Source organism: Trachurus japonicus, chromosome 11 (genome assembly GCF_045865225.1).
Source record: "Trachurus japonicus isolate A0001 chromosome 11, Traja_1.0".
NCBI classification, from domain to species: Eukaryota; Metazoa; Chordata; class Actinopteri; order Carangiformes; family Carangidae; genus Trachurus; species Trachurus japonicus.
In genome coordinates this window covers 33,928,846-33,949,143 of record NC_140917.1, presented here as the reverse complement: position 1 = coordinate 33,949,143, position 20,298 = coordinate 33,928,846, and the positions used below count along the sequence as shown (strand labels likewise).

General features: G+C 42.2%; 1 protein-coding gene across 1 annotated transcript in view; it reads right to left on the bottom strand.

Annotated features, from left to right (window-relative positions):
* Positions 1-20,298, bottom strand: part of col22a1 (collagen, type XXII, alpha 1) — a 65,706-nt gene extending 45,408 nt beyond the window's left edge. The window contains exons 1-5 of the mRNA XM_085792341.1: positions 20,125-20,298; positions 16,884-17,036; positions 15,609-16,175; positions 9,291-9,371; positions 541-652 (exon numbers count right to left, since the gene is read on the bottom strand). Of these exons, the coding sequence (XP_085648467.1) occupies positions 541-652; positions 9,291-9,371; positions 15,609-16,175; positions 16,884-16,977 (854 nt within the window). The 5' untranslated portion in view covers positions 16,978-17,036; positions 20,125-20,298. The remainder of the gene's footprint in view (positions 1-540; positions 653-9,290; positions 9,372-15,608; positions 16,176-16,883; positions 17,037-20,124) is intronic.

Here is a 20,298-nt window from a genome sequence, read left to right as displayed (position 1 = left end):
AGCTGAGATGGGCCAGTGAGTATTCTCATTCATCCAGGTCATAGTTTTCTCAAGACATTTCAATCAAACGCAACTGGACTTGGTTACTTGTCTTAGAAGACGTTTCCCCTCTCATCCAAGAGGCTTCATCAGTTCATGCTTGCATCTTTTAATGTGTAATTAAATATGTCTAATTTCTGCTCTTCTATCTCTGAGCTTTATCTATTTCATTTCATCCTATTTCTTTTTGATATTTTATATTGTTTTGGTATTTTAATTGTGTTGTTTTTTTATGTAAGCATCTTTGAGCATCTGTAAAAGTTATAAATACATTTATTGTTATTATGGTCATAGCATTATTACCTAGATCTAAAGAAGATCTAGATTTACTCTCTTTATATTTTCACATTAAGTTGTCCAATTAGTATCTGTGTAATTGGAATTTGCATGGCACAGACACAAGAATCCAAAGTAGGTGGCAGTAAGTTGTCACACACTTACCGTTATTGTGTGTGTGTGGTGTGTGTGTATTGTTTGCAGTACACTTGGATGGTCACTTACTCTGTTTGCTGTACAATGGGCATGGTGCCAAGGCGAACATAGGAACTCTGGCCCTCATCCACTCTGGTTCCCAGAATATCCCTCACGTTGAAGTAGTCCATCAGGTCGAACCCTGCAGCGGAACAGTAAAACAGCCTAGTTGGACTCAACACAGCCTCAAATGCACATAAATAAGCCCGCACCAGGCTCTGGAGTCGTGAGGCTGACTTATGGCTTTGTCAGATTTCTCGGGGTGTGCTGAGGTTTAATTGGGTCAACCCCACCACACCCTGCAGGCACTGTGTTGGTGGCTTTTTTTGGAGAGCGAATCGAGTCACAATATTACTGAATAACTGGAAAATAGAAGCATTTGACGGCCATTCAGCGTCTGTTAGATTTGCTGCCAGAGGAAAAAATAAATAAATTAAGGTCCTCGTGTGAGTTTGAGGATGTGTGCACGTGTGTGTGTACGTTGCCCTCCAGTGTGTGATTTTCAAGTGGTGTGACCACACAGACCATATTTAGGTGGTTCGGAAAAGGCCACTCCCTTGTACAACAAACATGTGCTGTAGCTATGGCGATGCCAGCAGGATGAGAGCATGTGCAGCGCTAATGCTGCCAGTTTGTCCAGCAGATCTCGCTGAAAGCCAGTGGTTATGTTGTGTGGACTGAGCTCTTGTGAAAGCTTACTGTGCCATTAGTGAGTCAACAAGATGAGGACAGCCTCAACATATTCCAGCCAAGGCCTCGGTAATGCAGCAGAATCTGTGCAGTGTAAGGTTTCCAGTGGGAATATTAACACTTAAACACGGATGTAGAAGAGGAAGCAAGGTGGTTACGTAAGAATCTGGCAAAAAAAAAAAAAAACTTATAGTGGATGTCATAGGAAAAAGCCAGAAAACAGGTGGTGAGACACACAGAGCGCTGCTTGATAAACAGAAGAAGAAACAACACTGAAAGCAAGCTGCATCATAACAGCCTGAATAACTGAGGATCAGAGATCATCATCTGTCTGAGGGACTACACTTCACTGTGTGCTGCTGAGGAGACTTTTCAAACTCAGAGAGTTCCTCTGTGCCGTCTCATTCGCCAGGAAGAAGTAATTGGAGGACATTTCTCATTGCCTTCCATTCATTTTGCCTGTGCCTCTTGCCTACATCGATTTACCTCTGCCTATCAGCAGATGGTGCTGTCTCTTCTGAGACTCACACAGAAGGATCAATCTGCCTTGGGTCACATTTGTCTGTCAGTGAAGTATCAGCAGCATGGGAAATAATTGGAGCTTCAAACACACCCTAACTTATACATATTTTGTCATGACCAGGTCTTAGAATTACAGTTTAAAGCAGAAGTAAGCGATCTGGTCGTTTTGGCTAACTTCCTGTCAGCCGATGGAGTTAGCAGCCCCCGCCCTCGTCCCTACGTCACCACATTCACGCGCATCCCTTGGCTGCACACACAGAGAGGACAGCCCCTTTATGCCGTTCTCTCTCCTCATTGGATAAAGGTTGTAGGATACAAGGAAAGTTTTCTCCTCGGCTTACAGCAGAGCAGAGTGACTGACAGACCCGTGTTTCAGACCAAACACTCTATGTAAGTGATTGCTGAGTCAGCAGTCATGTCTGGAATGTAGTTCCAGTTGCGTTTGCCTCAAAAACAACTCTGTCTCGTAATGTTCCATTATGATTTCATAGTGCGGTGAATATGCACAACTTGTCCATGAGAGCGTTTTGCATTTGTTGGATTGTGTATTTGATGACAGGGGACCTATACCATTCACCTCCATTGCGTTCGCTAAGCAGCTCGTGTCTCTGCCCCACGAATCTCAAAACAAAATGCACTGATCAGTAAAGGTAATGAACCTACCCCTATGACTATACGGATTATGGCAATAGGCGAATTTGGCAAAATGTTGAACTATCCCTTTAAGTTTCAAGTTACAGCATGTTTAAACTCAAACACAGCATCTAAAGCTGAGTGGAAAAAAATATCACTGATAGAAATCTGATGTAAATTAAGTTAGTTTACTTTTGAATCAAATCAACAATCCAGAGTTTATAGAGTGATCACTGATAAAAAGTCAGTGTTGTCTCATCCTTTGGCTTATCTTTAGAGCACTAGTGATGCTACACTAAAGTCATGTTTTGCTGGGTGTCAGTCAGGCTATAGTGTAGAGGAAGCCCTGCAGCTGTGAGCTCTTGCTGCTCCTGATCCTCCCCATCACCGTGCTCGCCTCGTGCACGTTTGCGCACCACGCCGCTCCTGTGGCTGCACGACGGCCATCTGAGCACAGAGCTGTAATTTGGACTGGCAGCAGATAGCGTATAATCAGCCGAAGAAAAAGTTATTTTGGACGGCCAAAAAAGCGGCCGATGGGGTGATCTGCGGGAAAAGCCAGATGAGTTCACTGACTGGAGGAAAAAAAAAAAAATTTAAAAAGGCAAACACGTACACACGGTATTCTTTTTAATCAGAGAGCAGACGGCAACATCTGCGTGGTAGATAGCGAGGAGCGCCGGGGCCGCAAAGACACTCCGCAGCCTCTTGTGTGTGCTCACTGGCCCTGAGGGGTCAGACTAGACAGCCCATGATAAACACAAGTCTGACTCAAACCGCAGCTCTCTTGGCTGTCAAATCACAATCAGCGGCAAATAGTCCTGACATTTCTCACGGAGAGTCACACTCTCTCTCTCTCTCTGTGCTGTAATTATAAGCGGGAGCCTACAGGAGCTGCTGTCGTCGTTACAATAAGTGCTGTTTATCTAGAGCATCGCGGCAAAGGAGAACATCTTTATGCTCTCAACCACAAGCTGAAGCAAACTTTGAAGATCCAGAGACTCGGCGCAGTCTGGAAAACCCCGAAACATCTTCGTCATGTCAGGGAGCTCAGACCTCAGACCGCTGTCTGATAAGTTTTTGTACAAACTGGGGCCCTGTGCCGGTTTGGGCCTTCAAAAGTCACTATTGAATCTGACTATGGCCCAAGTGGCTTGTGCCACAGGAGGTTGAGGGAAAAAAAGTCACCCTTTTTCTCACTGTGTCAACATCTAAAGTAAAAAAAGAAGACAACTAAATCCTCCTTGGACCACCCTGTGGGAAACATTGCGATATAGAAATCCATTTCTAAATTAGTAACCCTTACATCACCACAGTAACTAAAGATTTTAAAATGATTATAGTGACCAGCAGCTGTAATCTTACTGTAGGGAACACCATTTCATTTGTGGTGCTGGTGGCCAAATGTAAAAGAAATATAAATCAGTGTAGTGCACAGTGTATTTATGGTGTGTTCCACATTCAACTAGCTATCGGCTACAAGAAAGAAAAAATCGTATAATTTTCCAGCAGAACAAGAGTTGGAGAGAGGGTGTAACTAAAAAAAAAAAAAAAGACAAACAAAACATAACTCCGACAGTTTATTCCAGTTAGAGTGCTCACCGCACACAGAGTGGTAGGTAAGAAGACATCAGTGGGTTTCAGTGATTTATCTCAAGTTTGTTCCAATTCCTACACAGTTTAGAAGAGAAGGAAAACCACGTATTTAGCACGAGGATGTGCTAATGTGTCCCGACAGTGGGAAGTGATGCTGTCGTCTCTAATCAGAAGCAGACACTCCTCTGCTCTCTGCTGCCAAATCACTGCTGATTGGCTGCTTTTTTTTTTGGATTGTTTTTTTGGCTCTAAGTTGGCACAGCATCCATCCATCCATCCATCCATCCATTCATCCCTCAGCTACACCACTTATCCTTTAAGGGTTGTTGACATTGGGCGAGAGGTGTGGTACACGCTGGATGTGCTGCCAGTCTATCAGAAAGCTGACAAATAGAGACAAACAGCCATTCAGACTTCACCTCTATGGACAATATAGAGTCGCCAATTAAGCCAAGTTGTGATGTATTTGGACTGAAGGAGGAATCACAACGATAGCATTCAACAAGAGGTCCAGAACCTTGTTGTTATGAGGCCACAGTGTCAACCACTGCCACTTTAGAAACATACTTGGATCAGGTTATGACTTCAATATTAAAGCTTTCTCTATCTGACAACAGAGGCCATATTAACTTGGCTTCTGCAGTCAAAAATACAATCACACATTTGCTGAAGCAAGTGAAGTGCAGTTTTAATATACTTTTAGTTTAGGTTTAGGTTTAGGTTTATTTATTTAGCACACATTTATATTTGATGGTGCAAGGAGGGAACAAAGCCAATTGGCTTGTACATAAGTTCCACCCCTGTCACTAATTACACTATGGCTAACAAATAAACATAGAGAAAAAAAGAGATAAAGTGCATCAACGTTAAAGCAAAATGAGCAAAAATGAGGAGATACAGAACAAAGTGATTAGTAACAAATAGAGACAATGGAAATTAGGTACAAAAAATTCATAGATTGAAATCATAAAAAAAGACAGAGTAAGGATGTGGGATATGGAGAGAGCGGGAAATTCAAGAAAAGTTCTGATGTATTTTTAGCTGCTTTTTAAAGAGTGAATAGGAAGATATGGATCTTAGCAAAGGAGGTAGTCCATTTGACTTTTGTTTATGCTCTTTGATACTCTACAGTAGTTTAGGGAAATACTGTACTACTGTACTAAATCCACTGCATTAAGAGATAAAGTTGCTACACATAACGCTGCATTTTGAAGTCTCTACCTCAATTTTGTTGTACCCATGCAATGACTTATTAAAAAAGATTTATGCAGCAAAAGTCATTTTTATATTGTGCTTGTGCTTCTTTTACTTGAGCATTAAAGGGATAGTTCAACATTTTGGCAAATTGGCCCATTGCCATAATCCCTAAAGTTTTAGGAGTAGGTTCGTTACCTTTAATTGTCAGTACAAGCTATTTTTAGAACGGCGGAGCAGAGTCGTGAGCTGCTCAGAGCTACGCTACGGAGACTCATGGGATTTCTTTGTTTCCATCATAAAACTCATCAAATACACAATCCAACAACTCCACAACGCTCTAGTGGACAAGCTGTGACCTGCACATTCAGCCCGCTATGAGATAATAACGGAACATTACGAGATGGAGTTGTCCCTTTAATCCCTTTAATATAAATACAGCAGATCAAGGTTCACTGTCAATAATTACAGAATATGAGGCAACAGTCCACAGGGAGTATGATTTTCAGTTAATTATGCATGGTTAGGAGAAATATATACAGTAATAGTTACTGGTATTTTATTAGATCAAATATCAGTCTTGTGTCACCAATATCTCATCTCCAGTGAGAGCAACGTGGCTCTAAACATGTTTTAAATGTCATTTTTCATGTTGTGTTGTATGTTCTCAGCTGCCTTATGGTAAAGAGGACCAGTGTATGAATCATTAGCCAGCTGGGGTCTTCCTATGTAGGAGCTTGTATGTCATGTGTGTTTGGGTTTCCTCCGGCTGCTCCAGTTTTCCGCCCACAGTCCAAAGGCAGGCAGGTTATATGAGGGGGAAACTCTAAATTAACCATAGCATGAGTGTTTGTTCATATGTTAGCTCTGCCATAGACTGACGGGCTGTTGGGCATACACCCACTGTGGCCAACATATCGTATGTTGTGGTAAGCTTCAGGCCTATGAATACCAGCAGCTTGACATTTTATTTACACAGAACTGCAAAAAATAGCATATATTTCTGTAAGTGTGTATGTGTGTGTGTGTGTTATCAAAATTACACACAACATAGTCTGCCAGTATCTTCATGGCAATATATGCCCTGAAATAAAAATAAAAAAAACCTCATCCATTTGACCTCTTGTTCAAACATTGTCAACACGTGCACTGTGCCAGCCAAATGTGTGAAGAGTTGACGTTTTGATAAAAGCACAACTTCCACCACTCTGACATCTCTCTCTCTGTTAAGCTGGACATATCAGGAGTCTAAACAGTCACGTCTGTGCATCTGTTTTTTCTCTTAGCGTGATGGATGTGGGTGGGAGACGCAGACAGGAACTCAGATCCCCCAAAAGACACACTTGTAACAACATCCGACCTTTCTGGATAAACGCTAACTCGAGACTTCTGAGAAAACTTTTACACTGAAGCTTGGAATGTATGAAATAAAAGCATGAAATGATGGAGGGCTAATGATACACTTCCTATGGTAAAAGAGGACTTTAATTGCTGAGCTTGAAAATTACCGCTGCATTTAGAAAGTTTGACATTTTGAGAGATAGCCTACATGAGGTAGGTACAGTAGATGAGTCAATATGAAGCAGTCACCAGGAGCTGGTTGGCTTAGTGTAGTGAAACAGCTAGCTTCTTAGGTGTAAAGGTTAAAAAAAAGAGAGAACTACAATGTTGTGTCACTTGAACTGGTGTCAGTGGTCTATTTTTGCCTATAGGAGGATTTAGTTTCCAGGCTACCAGGCTAAGCTAAGCTAACTGACTGCAGCAGAGGCTTTATACTACCTCTGAATAGAGGTAAGATCGGGCCTAAAAAATCCAGCCCGACCCGACCCAGGCCCGCGGGATTAAAGCCCGACCCGGCCCGAACCCGAGCAATTAACTTCATTTGCAGGCCCGAGCCCGAACCAAACCCGAAATTTCATATTTTATTTGTGAGGACTCAGAGTACGTCCTTAAGAATCTAGCGCGGCACTTTAAGAGAGAGAGAGAGAGAGAGAGAGAGAGAGCGGAGAGAGAGAGAGAGAGAGAGAGAGCGCAGAGAGAGAGACGGGGAGAGGGAGAGAGAGAGAGCGCAGAGAGAGAGAGAGAGCGCAGAGAGAGAGAGAGAGCGCAGAGAGAGAGACGGGGAGAGGGAGAGAGAGAGAGCGCAGAGAGAGAGAGAGAGCGCAGAGAGAGAGACGGGGAGAGGGAGAGAGAGAAAGCGCAGAGAGAGAGAGAGAGAGAGCGCGCAGAGAGACAAAGAAGAGCAATGACGGGGTGGATAATAGACAGACTTGGGCTTAAGATCTTACCTCTCTAAGACAGAGACAGGAAGGAGTTCTTTGAATTGTCATTGCAAGAGTTTAGTACAGTACGTGTTGTTGTGATGAGGCGACTTCTGTTTTTTTGTGGACCACGGTGTCTCGTGGCCAAACTACTCAGTCAGGTCCTCGAAACGCATCAAAGTCGGCGCACTGTGATGTTAGTGTAGCAACATCACAGTGAGTTGTGACAAGATTACTGATTTAATCTCGGTGTTTCCTACACATCATGGCCCACGCCACTAACTCGGCTCTGCCTATGCACCAGTGGCTCTTTCACGTGCTCAAAGCGTGCTCTGGCTCTGCGCTGCGGCTCCTGTCCTGTTTAGTTAAATAGCAATTACCTTACAGCGCCCTCTCTGTTTTTTTTTTCCCTAATTATTTATTTTATAACAAGTATTCCTCAGTTTAGTATCTCCACACATCGTTTATACATTTCTATAAACATATATTAAAAAAAAAAAAGTCAGCGAGAGAGAAGCCCGGCCCGACCCGACCCGAACGTAATGATTGACATTTTATACCCGACCCGTCGGGCTCGGGCTCGGGCTCGGGCTTAAGATCTTACCTCTACCTCTGAAACATGATTTGTGTTAAAGGGATAGTTCAACATTTTGGCAAATTGGCCCATTGCCATAATCTCTATAGCCATTAGGTTCGTTACCTTTAATTGTCGGTGCAATCTATTTTCAGAATGGCGGAGCAGAGCCGCAAGCTGCTCAGAGCTACGCTACGGAGGCTCATGGGATTTCTTGGTTTCCCTCATCAAACTCGTCAAATACAAAATCCAACAACTCCAAAACGTTCTGGTGGACAAGTTGTGACCTGCACATTCACCACGCTATGAGATAATAACAGAACGTTACCAGACAGAGTTGTTTTCGAGGTAAATTCATGCAAAACTGCTGATGCGCGTTGCCTTCAGGGACAGTTTTTCATCAAGCAGTCTCCGTATTTGCCTCGAAAACAACTCTGTAACGTCCCGTTATTATCTCATAGCGTGGTGAATGTGCAGATCACAACTTGTCCACCAGAGCGTTTTGGAGTTGTTGGATTGTGTACTTAATGAGTTTGATGAGGGAAACCAAGAAATGCCATGAGCCTCCGTAGCGTAGCTCTGAGCAGCTCACGGCTCTGCTGCGCTGTTCTAAAAATAGCTTGCACCGACAATTAAAGGTAATGAACCTGCTGCTATGACTATAGGGATTATGGAAATGGGCCAATTTGCCAAAATGTTGAACTATCCCTTTAATATAATCAAATATCTTGTGGGGAGAAAAAGTCAAATGTTTCCTATTCAACCAAACAAACTGTACTTTGTGTTTTGCCAATTGAATCTAAATGCATGCTGCAGGAACTGAGATGAAAATGAGAATAAATTGTACATAAAAGTTTGTTTTTTCATATGAAATGGAAAAAAGGATGAAAGTCAATGGCTGCTTAGAAATGCAAACAGAATACATCTGTACTTTTCTAAATGTTTTCCTGAGATGTAAAGTGGGCAGAAACGGTTATTTAGTTACTGCAAATAACTGAGGTTTTTTATGCTGGCATGATAAAAAAAAAAAAAAAGGAAGAAAATGAAGGTGCAAGAACGCAGCACTTTCCCAGTCATGAATAAAACCAATTCGGTTTCCAATCAGGTGGAAATGGAGGAAAATTATACGTAAAAAAAAAAGAAAGTCCAAATCTCTGTAGATAAACAAGTCAAAAAAGTTTCTCTTCATGTGAAAAAGCTAAATGTGGAAGTGTAGGAAATGCTTTGCAAAATAAAGACTTTACTTTTGTGGTTGTCAAGTGCAGCCAGCACTGCATGTTGCCGTCAAGAGAGCAGCAGTTTGCACATACCTGGAACTTCTTCAAGACCATAACTGGTGCTGTTGGGCTTGAAGCGATCAGGTTGAACCTTCATGTTTGGACACAGGACATCTGAGGAGAGAGGGCAGAGGTTCAGTTTTGGCATGCTTTTAGTCAAAATATGAAGCTGTGATAGGAAGAAAAGGTAGACAACTGTTCTACTGGTAACCCTCTGTATCCCAACTGGAAATGTGATCATGTTGTTATTACATTAGGAATGCGGTCGCTCTGAAACTTTATGAGGGGTCAGACCAAAAAGGTGTGATGTGTTGGATTGTTTAAGGAAGTGGTGATCTCATTGAAACACAGCCTACAGACTGATATGTGATCTGAAGAGCACCTGCCCAGACAGACTGCCCTCCATCTCTCCTTGTCTGACATCTGGAGAGTGAAGTGTGTGGGTGAGAGGTGGGGTGGGGGGGGGGGCTGTGCTGGTGTAGGGGGCACATCCACATCCACAGGCCCGAGAGCAGTAACAGTCTTACATTTCCACTCACGCATATTTCAGTGATGGCGATGACAGTGAGAAAGGCAACACCATCAGGTTGAGTTTTTATTGGCAGGAGGGGTGTTTTCTATTTGCGTCCAGATGCCAGCTTCACTACTGGAGAATGCAGATATGTATCCTGCCTGAGTTTAAAATGTGTAAACATTGGCTTAGAGATTGTGACTGACGTCCATTCAACCTTGGAGGTGGAGGATTTCTGTCTGCACGAATTCATGTAGGTGATGTATAGTTCTTTCTAACTGTTCCTGGTGGGTCTGTGGATTTTCTAGGGATGCTGTCTTTGGAAAGACTAGGTTCTGTTGAATTTTTAGACTGGCTCCTGGTGTAGGGCTGGCAATGTTGGTCAGTCGGTGAGTGAATCCACTAATTTAGTCCAGACTGAAATATCTCAACAACCATTGGGTGACTTGCCATGTAATTTGGTTCTGAGACAGTCATGACAGGAGGTATATAATAACTTTTAGTCCTCCAATTTTTCATCTAGGCGAGCCATGTCAGATTTTTAATTTGTTCTTCACTTTATCTTCAGTGCTACTCAGCTAATAGCCTATTAGTTTGCAGGCTAGAATAGACAAGTGAGCTTGTAAATGCCTCTAAAACATCAGCATGGTCACTTGGCATGATAAACAACTTCTACCGGTAATTCAATTCTGACACCGCTTATCATAGAGACAGTATACTGTAGGCTAAGCAACCATTTGAAGCTGATATGCCAACACAAATGTACTGCCAGCATTTGTAGCTAACGTTAACTCATGTGTCTGTTCTTTTTATTTTATTATTTATATTATTATTATTTTATTACATCACAGCGACCATACTCTACCAGCTGTACATTTAAACTAACAGTCGGTCATCTCAAGTACTCAGCTTTCTGCTCCTGTCGCAGACTTTCCACCCATTCAGCTGTTTGTTTACATGCACTTCAGATCTAAGTTAGCTACTTACATTAGCTTAGCAGTTAGCGGTAGCTGCTCTCTCGCTCTGTCCCTCTCTGTCGCTCCCTCCGTGTGTCTTGAGCAGAAACGTACTTGTTGGTAAGTGTGCTGTATTTGTAACTGCAGTGTAGTGGACTGTGTTGTTTATACAACTTTAGTCTGCTGTCTTTTCTCAACACACTCTGCTAGCAGTAGCTGCTAACAGTTGATTATCTGTCTAGTTGGTTAGGCTGTTGCCTGTTGTTGATGTAGGCTAACCAATCAGATGGTGCTATGGGCGGCACAGAGATGTAGACAAACAGCTGCATCACAATTAAAATAGATTATTTAAAAGTAAGATGAAGTTTAGCTAAGAAGAGTAACTACTGTATTTCAATCATTTGAAAAATGAATAAACTTGCATCTAATAATTTCACAATAATCTAATTATTGTTTGATTCGTACCAGATTTCAATAGTCTATGCTACTTAATTTAGGTGTAGCAATAACACTAAACATAGCTGAGGGATATGTTGACAGTAGCATTTAGCTCAAAGTAGCCTACAGGAGCCTACTACAGCCACACAGACCCTACTTACGTTGCTATAAACTTTTTTTGAGCATCATGCAGACCACCACTGACCTTTATCAATATTGCATGAAATCTCACAGGTTGGTGCTTTTAATTAAACCAATGAAATAAACTCAGAACTATCTAGACAGAAGGTGAGAAACTATCTGTTTAAAGGAGTCATCACCCGGAAATCGCATTTTTCCTTGTTAAAACCTGTATACTGGTGTTGGACCTCAGTGGAAACTTGCCTGAAAACCTGGGGTTTGAAAGTGGCTGAGTTTTTTGGTTTGGGCTCTTTGTTTAAGCCTGAGTAGCTCATGAGGCTGCACACCACAACATTACGAGATTTTGATTCTGCGCCTACGGTGACGTCACCGTGGCGCCTGCTTTCATAAACACACCTCTCTTCCACCACCCCGACTTCTGCCGCGCCGCCATTACGGGTTGTTTTATTTCCCACTGTAGCGCTGTTATTTCGTCACTTTATTAAGTTTTAATATTTTTTCATGCGAGAAAGTAAGGGTTTAGATCCCCAATGTGCGGTTAGTTTATCCGGATGACGGCTGTTTAAAGTTTTCTCCGCGTTGGGAGAAGTGAGGTGCAGCCAGCTGCAGCCAGCACCAGAGGAGCGGAGGAGGAGTGACTCCTCAACCCGCCTGCAGCGCTCGTTTACCTGGCCGAACGACATCGTCATGCCGCCGAAAGAAACTATCGTTAATTTATTAAGTTTTAATATTTTTTCATGCGAGAAAGTAAGGGTTTAGATCCCCAATGTGCGGTTAGTTCATCCGAATGACGGCTGTTTAGAAGTTAGCTCCGCGTTGGGAGAAGTGAGGTGCAGCCAGCTGCAGCCAGCACCAGAAGAGCGGAGGAGGAGTGACTCCTCAACCCGCCTGCACTGCTCGTTTAGCCGGCCGATAACAACGTCGTCGTGCCGCCGGAGGAAAGGGTCGTTAATTTATTAAGTTTTAATATTTATTCATGCGAGAAAGTAAGGGTTTAGATCCCCAATGTGCGGTTAGTTTATCCAAATGACGGCTTAGAAGTTTGCTTCGCGTTGGGAGAAGTGCAGCTCCAGCGAGGCAGAGGAGCGGAGAGTGACTCGTCAGCAACCCGCCTGCAGCTGCTCGTTAACCGGTCAAACTACGTTGTCATGCCCGCGGAGGAAACGGTCGTTAATTAACTTACCCGCAGGTTTGTAGAGGTTTACCGCCGACTGGTTAAATTCTTTTTAGGAGATAAATGTTTGTCTCACTGATGAAATCTAACAATTGTGGCAGTCGTATTAGTTTGTTTGAATGAAAAGTGAAGCTTCACACAGAGCAGCAGCAGCAGCAGCTTTGCACCGGGGCTCTGTAGCCTACGTACAGAAATCACCACATTTGCATCAATAAATACATGTTTTACAATGAACCGATACAATTTTGTTTTATTTTATGAAGTTATAACATGGTTACGGTACATGACAGAGCAGCATAGGTATGCGGTTTCCAATACAGCCTGCATGTAGCCCACTGGGCTCTGTCCTTCCTGCGTCCAATCAATGCGCGCCTCATTACATATTAATACAATGAACATCCGGACCAGTCAAAACCTCGCGCCTACTCTCACGAGAGAAAGTTGCCATATGAAAAAGTGTCAGAACAAGCTCTATGTTTGAATTTTTTTTAAAAAATGTTTCCAATAAGTTTTAAGAACTGATTCAAAGGAATTAAAGGGGGATTGGATACATAAAAAACCAGGTGATGACTCCTTTAAATAACTGATCGATGAAAATCACTATGATCTGCTTCACCTTACAACTAACAAGGTGATCTCACCCATCTGACATGGCAAAAAAAATATTTTTTCTTTTGTGGATCAGGTAATAACAGTCAGGAGGCCATCATCAGTTTGTAATCAATCTGTGAGGAGGAATTTCTCATTAAGCTGATTATTAGACTGACAGGGTGTCGACTACCAGTTCTAAATGTTATTTGTAGCCTGAAACATCACGTGACCCTGCAGCTTCCTCAATAGATTGTGTGTGTCTTCCAAACTGCAATTTTCTTCAAATCACTGCTATAAAAATCATCATGTCAGAAAGGCTTTGAACCTTGTGGCATTCATTATGTTGACACTCATTCATATCTTGTTTTTCCTTTTCATAGACCAGAGCAGGCCTTGTGGGAAAATCCAAGCAGCTAATTTAGCTGTCAGCATGTACTTCTATCCTGCAGGTGGTGTTATCTCAGTTTCACATGGTAAATTTTTAATTTCAGCTGTAAACTCTGTCCAGTTTATGTTTGACTTGTGTTTGTTTAGCAGTGAAATTCAGGAGGCCTTTATTTCTTCTGTCTTAAAGTCTTTTTTAAGTGATACTGGAAGATGTCTTGGTTTATGTTGTTTATAAAGCCAGCTCGTCCACCAAAAATTACCATTCAGTGAATGAATGGAAGTGCGTCAGTCTTTTTTAAAAGACTTCATTGTCCCACCGCTCTGAGACTTAGCATGCTAGATAGCCGAGCTACTCCCTGCACTTGTGGGCCTACAACTATAATTTAGGTATCTGACTGACAGTAAAAATGGAGGCAATGTAAAAAAAAAAAAAAAAAAAACCTTTTGGTTTGGGAAATAGTTGTCTCAGGCAGGTTTTTATTATTCCCCACGTTACCTTTCATCATTACGGCTCTTGAATTTTCTAAAAGTCTCATATTGTAGCCTATAAAGTGAGGTTTTTATTATCTTTGATTATAGAGCAGATCCAGGGACTATATTAACACTGTGGAAGTATCAAAGTGCTCAGTCCACTGAGAAATTCTCATGGTCTGTATTCAGACTCTGAGCCTTAAAACCAGCTGTCAGGAAGACTAATACCTACTAATACAAATATGTCTTCCTATGGATTAACACATCAAATAAAACACTGGGAAAGTGTAAAATATTGAACCTTTTAACACACTCTAGTTGTTAGACAAGGGCTTTGATATTAGAGTACTGAGTCAACAAGGTTACATAGGGTCAATATGCACAGGTATTCTTAAGCGAGCCCACACACGCGCTAATGAATCAGTGCAGTGCAGGATAAACAGTGCTCCTTTTTTAAACCTATAGATTAAAAGGTGAAAACATTCAACATGGACACTGGAGCAGCTGCACTGGACCCACTTGAAACATTAGATGTATAATTTTCTGGGTGAAAATAACTCACACTGCTCAGTGAGCCAGTTATGCTGACCACTGATATACTTAGAGACTCACTCGTTGTGATTCTAGAGATTACAGAAAGAAAACAGCGGAGCTTTCCTTCTGTGTAAATTTAGCTTTTGGTTAGTTCTACAAACTCGCCGTTCGGCATGTTTCACAATGTATAACCTACATTACCGCTTGGCAGTTTGAAAATCTGTGGAGTCAAAGAGCAGGGTCAAAGGTCAGCGGCTATAAAATGAATCTCCACAGTGTCCTTGCACCAGCAGTGCTCTGCAAGATGATACAGTATGGTCTTAAAAAGAATGGAGGTGTTTTAGAGTCTTTCTCCAAATGGATCTCTACTTTTTTTTTTTTACTTTATCCTGACAATTCAGTGCCAAATTAAAGTAGGAATAGTTTGTCAATGCTAATCTATGCACGAAGACCATGTAATCATGTCATTTCCGTTTTTGTATTTGCTGTTTGCGGCTAAGACTTATGGCATCCTTTTCTTTCCTGTCTGGCTAATTTTAGGCAGGAATTTCAAGCGTTGGAGTGCAAAGCATCCATCTTCTCTGTGAAAACACTCGCACGCAGATACTTCTTCCACTTTTTTCACACAGCTCCTGGACGACATACAGCTGTTACTTTACTTCTTGAGCCTATTTTTGCTAATTTATCTGGGAGGATAAACTCATTTTCTACGCCTATGTGCCTGTGACTTTTCTCGCCTCACTGGTGGAAAAACTATTTAGGTTAGAGAGGCTTTCCAGTGCTAAACACCTCTGCACCAAAGCAGCAGTGAAAAAGACAGCTGCACCACAGAAATGTCTCGGTTAAAAAACTGTCATTTACAAGCCAGTTTGTGTAACATCCCCCTCACACTCTTCGTATTCAGCCAAATAGAGGCTGTGACAGGACAGTATATGTGCAGCAGCTCTTTGTGGTAAGGGTGGGGTTTTGTGGTTTGGGTCTTTTCCTCCGTATAGTGGTTAAAGGTTAAAATAAGAGTCTAATTTGATTAAGTGCACGTTCAGGGTGAGGCAGGCGGACTTCAAAAGAGAAGCTTCAAAAGAGAAAAAGAGGCCATGTGGCATTCAGTGTGAGCGATGTGTTGGCACTGAGCCTGATGGCTGACTTACTCTCGCACAGCCTCCTCCTCAGCCGGCCCCTGATCTTGTCAATGGCATTAAAGTCCGTCACATGGAAGACGTGGGCATTCTTCGGCTCAGCTGCGATTTCCTCCAGCTCCTCCTTCAGCGCCTCCCCAATGCCCACTGCAAACATCCTGATGCCAGCTTTGGCAGCTGCCTTAGAGGGCTCCAGAACATAATCCTGGCTTCGACCATCTGTGAGAAGGATGGCCACCCTCTGAATGCCTCTGGCGCTGGGCCTCGCTCCGTTCCGCTCGGTGAAGATGTTGGTGGTGGTGTAGGCGATAGCATCCCCGGTCATTGTATTTCCCCCCAGGTAGCGTATGTTACGGGCAGCTCGCTTCACATCTTCCAGGGTCCTGTGTTTCCCCAGGTGGAACTCGGTGGTGGGTCTGTCGCTGTAACGAACCACAGCTACCCTGGTCTTGTCCGCGGCCACGTCGAAAGACTCCACCAGGTTGGCTACCCATTGCCTGATCTTCTCGAAGTTCTCTTTCCCGACACTGGATGAGGTATCCAGGATAAACGCCAAGTCATAGTGGACATTCTTACACCCTGGAGTAGAAAGATAGAGAAAAGTTTAAAGGGATACTTCACCTAAAATAGATAATTCATCAATTTTCTACTCACTGCCATGCCAAGAAAGGGTTGGAAGAACTTTCGGAGTCATCAAAACGCTTTTGGAGTTCCAGAGCAGCGGATAGAGTTCACTTTAGAATCGTCCAAAACACACACTATGAAACATCCAGATACCTCCATACTGCTGTTCTGTACTGACCCAAGTGTCCTGAAGCCGTGACGTGAAAAAGTTGTTCGGAAAAAAATAATTTGATCTCTGTTTTTAGCCTTTTTGTAGCAGTAGCTCCCAGTGGCTCTGTTGATGTTTGTGCGCATCCGCGAGATTTGCTGCAAGATCTTTGTTCATCATTGTAAACCATTGGATGTATGATGTAAACATGGAAGAACATCTCGCAGCAAATCTCACGCATCTTGTGCAACCACTTGGAGCAGTACCTGGATGTTTCATAGTGTGTGTTTTGGACGATTCAAAAGTGAGCAATATCCACTGTCATTATATGAAAATCCGTTGCCAGCCGGACCCCCCCTGGAACTCCTAAAGCGTTTTGATAACTCCCAAAGTTCTCCAAACCCTTCATGACGGGGAGTAGAAAATTGGTGAATTAACGATTTTGGGTGAAGTATCCCTTTAATCACACAGACAGTCAATACAAGTTCTAGAGTTTTCACTCTTAATGGTCTTACCTGCTCTGCTCTGTGCTTCCACTCTCTCGCCAGAAAGAGTCAAGGCCAGAATGAACAAGACCAGGGTGATCCTAAATCCCACACGTAATTCCATCTCGGCCTCAGTTTGGGTTTGTTTTGTTTTAGCTTATTATCACCATCAAGCTGTCCAGTCTGTGGAAAAGGTCAGTGGAAACATCAACAACTCGTTCTTACATGAACTCTAGCAGACACTGCAGCCAGTTAAGCCAATTTTGTGAATGTAGCCTATACCGCTGAATTAGGAAAACATTTCAGAATTGAAGAGTCTGTGCAACTTTTTCATCACTGAATGAATAAACACCATCTGTAATCATTTCTACAACAGAGGCGCTGAAGTGGATGAAGGATGACTTTCCTGCAATGTAAAGAGATAAAGAGGTTCTTACAAAGGCTGCTGCCACATCTTTACAATGACGAGCCACTAGTGGAAACTGATTTAAAATTGCATTTCGAACTACACATGTACAAAACAGAAACCCTGGATTCCAGTGGAAAAGCAATTCTCTATCTCACCTCCCCCTCATTGTCTCCTTTTTTTATTTTTTTTATTTCTGGTATGAACGCTGGCAGGAAATGTTCTCCACTCTCAGGACGTGATAATTTGAAGTCTGAAATACACTCTACAGCAGCAAGTGAATATTTCATCCAGAGAGAACTGGACTAAAAGATTGCTGGAACTTGCTGCCAAACTTTTTTTTTTTTTTTTTTTTCAACCAGTTCCACCCACAAAGACAGTTAAGGACAAGGAGAGCACAGTTTGCTGATGTTGCACTGTGTGTCATCCTCCAGAGTTTTGCTCATCCAACCAGTTTCGTTTTCAAAGGAAACATCAGCCCTTCTCTGTTGGATTCATTTACGAGGCTGTTTTTGCACGGGTTGGCACTACTCACAGAAACCTGTCGTATAAACACAAAACTATTCTCGCACGTATTGAAGAGCAGTGGTTGTGATGCCTGCCATTATGGTTGATGTGTGACTGACTGTAGCCATAACAGAGGCTGGTCCTGACTGGACTGGGGGAGTGTTTCACTGTGGGGGGTCATCAGGGGGAGGTTAAAGGAAAGTCTGACTTATGCACAAGCAATAAAATGTCCCCAAAGTTACTTAACATCCTTGGCCACCTTCCTGTGCAATCTGATATTTCCACTGAATTATGCTGTTAATGTACTTGTAGGCTATGTCAGAGGTGAACTAATGAAATATTTACACAAGTAGTTTAGTTTAAATACTAGAAAGTTAGATGAAAATTCTTCAGTCTGTACCAAGAAAATGTTAGACTATCTTTAGAATGAAAACTGGAAACAGGTGTAATCTGGCTCTGTACAAACGTTTTTAAAAATATATTTATTGTTCATTATTAAAACACATTTGATCCTGTTATATGTGCATACAGTAATACAGTACATAGACAGGAGAGTGTTGAAGTGTAGAAATGATAAATTGTGTTTTTACAGGAATTTAGGTGTTGGATTATTTCTTGGCGAAGAGCAGTGACTCAAAGCTCCAAGGAGTGGGTCTGTGTTTTTACTGTAGGTGATTTCAGCATCCGGGTGTTGCAACTTCAGAGATCATGAGATGATGCACACTGGTCCAAAAAGCTCCTTTTCCCATGAACAATGAGTGGAAAAGCAGCTGTAAAACCCTTTGGAATAATCACCAGGATTTTCAGAATGATGAAGTTATTTTGTCCCATTTACATCAACAGGAAGTCAGTCTGGGACAAGCATGCTCTTAATTGGCTCAGCTGCAGATTGACTCTGGTGTATTTTTGAAAATGCTTAAATGTGAGGAAGCTTTTTTTTTTTTTTCCTCACATCCATAAGTGACTCTACTTGTGACCGCTCCAAGTAAAGCTGCAAATTTTCACCTTTACACATTGGTTGCGTGCAGTGAGTAAGTGCTTGTGGACATATTTTGCTTTCAAAGAGCCAGGCTGACAGTCTCTTGTTTCTATAGGCTTTATTCTGAGCTAGGCTAGATGGCCGTCCCCAATGGGGACCATGTGTCCCTGTGGCAGCTAACCATCTAGATTTTTAATGCACTTTACTTTCTTCACAATCTGCTAATATTAAGTGCACAGAGAGAGAGAGTTAAATGTCAACCTAATGCTTTAAGGGAGGCATGATATATTCTATGAAACTGAATAGTTAGGTTATGCAGCTACTGTATTATTGTATTTCTTTAAAATGACTGTTATTACCCTGGCACTTGCAGTTTTTCTCCTGTTTTAAAGATAAATATTTTGCCATCTTTACAGAATATTTTACAGTTTGGAGCAAAGTGGAGTGAAAGAGTAATAAATGAAATAGAAAGTGATTTAAACAGAAAGTGATTCCAGGAAACGTGGTGTGGGAAGACAATTTTCAGAACAGCAGCCTGTTGACTGTGGCTTGGCATCTATAGCATGTGGAATAGAGGCTGCATTATTTACTGTGGGTGAAGCAAAGTGCTCTGGCCTCCAGATACCAGTTTCCTTATCTGATTCTTCATTGGGCTATTTCTGCTACTTTGGTTTCACTGCCGCTATTAATGAGCAGAATAAGCACGCTAGCTGAATCGCTGTAATTACCTCCATTAGTGTAGCATTTAAAATCAGAGAAATTCAGCCCAGCAAGACTTCAACCAAAAGAAAAAAGAAATGCAGCCTCTGCAGCTGAACAAGATTTGGATTCATGCTCCTAATCCGCTTTACCCAACTTTGTGGAAGTCTAACACATCCTAATTTGTCTACCTCTCATCTCTGATTACGATGAAATATATTGTGTGGGTCTCCCCGCGCTGCGCTGAATTAAATCTGCAGTTTTACAAGCAGATACAGTATCCAAGGTAAAGCTGAAAACAAGCTGCTTCGCCTCTGTCAACATCTGAACCTGAAGCCAGATTCCTTACAAACTGTGGGTCTGTATCATCGGGGCCTGTTTCCACTTCCTCTCTGAATGGCAGACCTGGGACTGCAACGTAGATGTCTATAACAGAAGCACCACGTTTATCATTTCCACAATGTAAAAAACAGAGAGAGTTTTTTTTTTCCCCCATGTGCAACCAAAGAAAAAAAAGGTCTGTTCTCTGATAGAGCATCTGAATAACTTAACTTTTTTTTTTTAAAAGCAACAATTCAAACCTGATAAAGAATAAAAAGTAGTTTAGAGTCAAGATTTTTTGGGGGGGACATTAATGTAACAGATGTGTGACTTTTTCTTAAAGCTAATGTCTCACTTACCTGTCCTGTCACTCAGTGGAGGTGTCAGTGTCTCTGCCTCCAGCGCTCGCCCCCTGGATCAGCACCGGGGAAGCATCGTTATCAGGTGGTAATAATCCAAAATACCTCCCCAACTGGTGCCAGAAATCAAGATGAGATTATTATATAATCCAGGGTGACAATCCAGTGTACAGT